Source organism: Perkinsus marinus (genome assembly GCF_000006405.1).
Source record: "Perkinsus marinus ATCC 50983 genomic scaffold scf_1104296971214, whole genome shotgun sequence".
Lineage (NCBI taxonomy): Eukaryota > Perkinsozoa > Perkinsida > Perkinsidae > Perkinsus > Perkinsus marinus.
Genome location: NW_003202160.1, coordinates 1 through 2,288, shown reverse-complemented (window position 1 = coordinate 2,288; position 2,288 = coordinate 1). Strand labels below are relative to the sequence as shown.

The window sequence follows — 2,288 nt, the reverse complement described above, 5'->3', positions numbered from 1 at the left end:
TTTCCAACAAAATCATCGATTCGCGCGAGCCCCTTCATGGATGGCCTCAATATGACTGATGATTGCAGTCATAGGCAGATGTGTACTTTCTGGCTGTATTACGTGCTCCAGTCAACCCAGATATATCAGAGCTCTTCGTTGTGTTGCTAACCGTTGCAACATCACGCTCGCGACTACAAATGATGCGCAGGTATCGTTTTCTGTCTCCCGGCACAAAGCTTGATATATCGTAGCGATGATGGCTACTAGCCACTGCCTGGCCTCAAGTATGGCTGTGATAGAAGTAGATCAATCAGTGAATGTGTGCTTTGCTTACGAGTTTTGTCGCTTATTGGTGGATGGGGTATCCAATAGACTGCCGTTAGTTTTTTTCATCAACTGTAGAGATGCTTTCATTCACTTTGGCTCTGTTGGCCTCGGTTGGATTGGCTGGAGCCATCCTGTCTGCACCTCGTGATCGTCTAGATCATGATCACTGTACAGCTACTGCTGTTGATTGTGCCGCCACCGCTGATGGTGGGTGCATCGCTGCGACGAGTGCTGATGGAAGTCCTCTCGACTTCCGAATGGTTTATGTTCCACCGAAGACTTACGGACCTGGTGAGAAGAGGGATGTCTACAAACAGTTCCAAAACTATCCGAGGATTGTTGATGCCTCTCGAGCCCCAAGTTATGCTCCCACCTCTCCCGACCAGAAGCCCAGTGTACCTATTGGGTATATTGACATGCCCGAAGGGACGACTTATGGCTATTGGGATGCCGCTTATGGTGTTATGAATGAAGCCGGTTTATCAATGGGTGAGAGCAGTTGCAGTGGTCGTTTGAGCTCCGTTCCGAAAGGAGATGGCCCGAACGGTAGCGGTGCCTTGTTCTGGGTGGGTGAATTGTCTGATATCGCCCTCGAGGTCTGCTCCACTGCTAGATGTGCCATACAGACTATGGGTAAGCTCGCTGAGGAGCATGGCTTCTACGGTTCTATTGGTGTTAAAGAGGCTGGTGAGGCATTGACAATCGCCGATGGTACCGAGGTATGGGTGTTCCACATTCTAACTGATGATACCGCAGAAGGTGCAGTGTGGGCTGCTCAAAGAGTCCCTAAAGGCCATGCCACCATAGTCCCGAATGTCTTCGTTATTCGGGAGATCGACCCTACCGATGGTGACAACTTCATGTTCTCCGACAATATCTTCGATATCGCTCTGAGGCTTGGTTGGTGGGATGGCCAAGGTCTTTTGGACTTTGCTGCCACGTATAGTGTCAGTGAGTACAACAATCCTTATTACTCTGGTCGTCGTGTGTGGAGAGGACTTTCCCTCTTTGCCCCGTCCCTCAATCTTGATCCGACTTTGGGTGTCGAATGGGATCATCCTACTTACCCCTTCTCAGTGGAGCCAGATGAACCCGTTACTATCGACTTCATGAGGCGGTTCTACAGAGATCACATGGAGGGAACAGCCTATGACCTCACTGACCATGTCGTTGCTGGTGGTCCCTTCAAGACTCCTAATAGATATGCTGGTGGACGTGCTGAAGCTACTTTCCAGCACGGTGCATGGGAAAGGGCAATCTCTCTTTATCGTACTATGTATTCTTACATTGCTGTTACGTACAAGGACTATAATGTTATTTATTTTGCTCCGATGACCCCACATGCTAGTGTCTACATCCCCATCATTGTCAAGCACGATCAAACTGTCAAGTCTATTCCTGCCCTCGAGTACTCTTGGCAGGGGGAGTTCAGTGATAAGTCACTTTGGTGGGCATCTGAAACTGTTTGCAACGTTATGGATCTCAAGTACATGTATATGATCAATGACGTTAGGAAGGCTCAGTATGAGATCGAGCATGAAGTTGATGTTATGATGGCCACTGAAAGCCCCGACCAAGTCGAGACGAAGATGGACGGCTTCGGTGACAATGTTACTGAGAAGTGGCTCAATATGCATTACACTCTCCTTGGTAAATATCAGAATGGTTATTCTGATTGGGGTTACACGCAGGTTGGCTATGGCCCATCTACTGAGTGGCTCCATGCCGCTGGCTTCCAGGACTTCCAAGCCACTCCAGCGCAGTTCACGGAGTTGAGACGTCGTTACGAGAAGACTCAGAAGGAAGCCGATGAAATCCGCGACTCGGCATTAAATGCGTGATTGTTGAAGCTCCAATTTCATTTTTTTACTATTGGCATCGTTTACTTCTTATTTTTGAGTGACTCTATTGAGTCCTGTGTGGATGGCTGTTTGTTAGAACAATCAACTCATCCGATGCGCCTTGCTATGCTTAATGCC

At 48.5% G+C, this 2,288-nt stretch overlaps 1 protein-coding gene across 1 annotated transcript; it reads left to right on the top strand.

Annotated features, from left to right (window-relative positions):
• Positions 1 to 386: 386 nt before the first annotated feature.
• Pmar_PMAR023498 (conserved hypothetical protein) lies at positions 387 to 2,150 on the top strand (the record flags this gene model as incomplete). Its single annotated transcript, XM_002767077.1, has 1 exon — positions 387 to 2,150. The coding sequence occupies one exon, from the start codon at positions 387 to 389 to the stop codon at positions 2,148 to 2,150; it is 1,764 nt and encodes a 587-aa protein (XP_002767123.1).
• Positions 2,151 to 2,288: the final 138 nt, after the last annotated feature.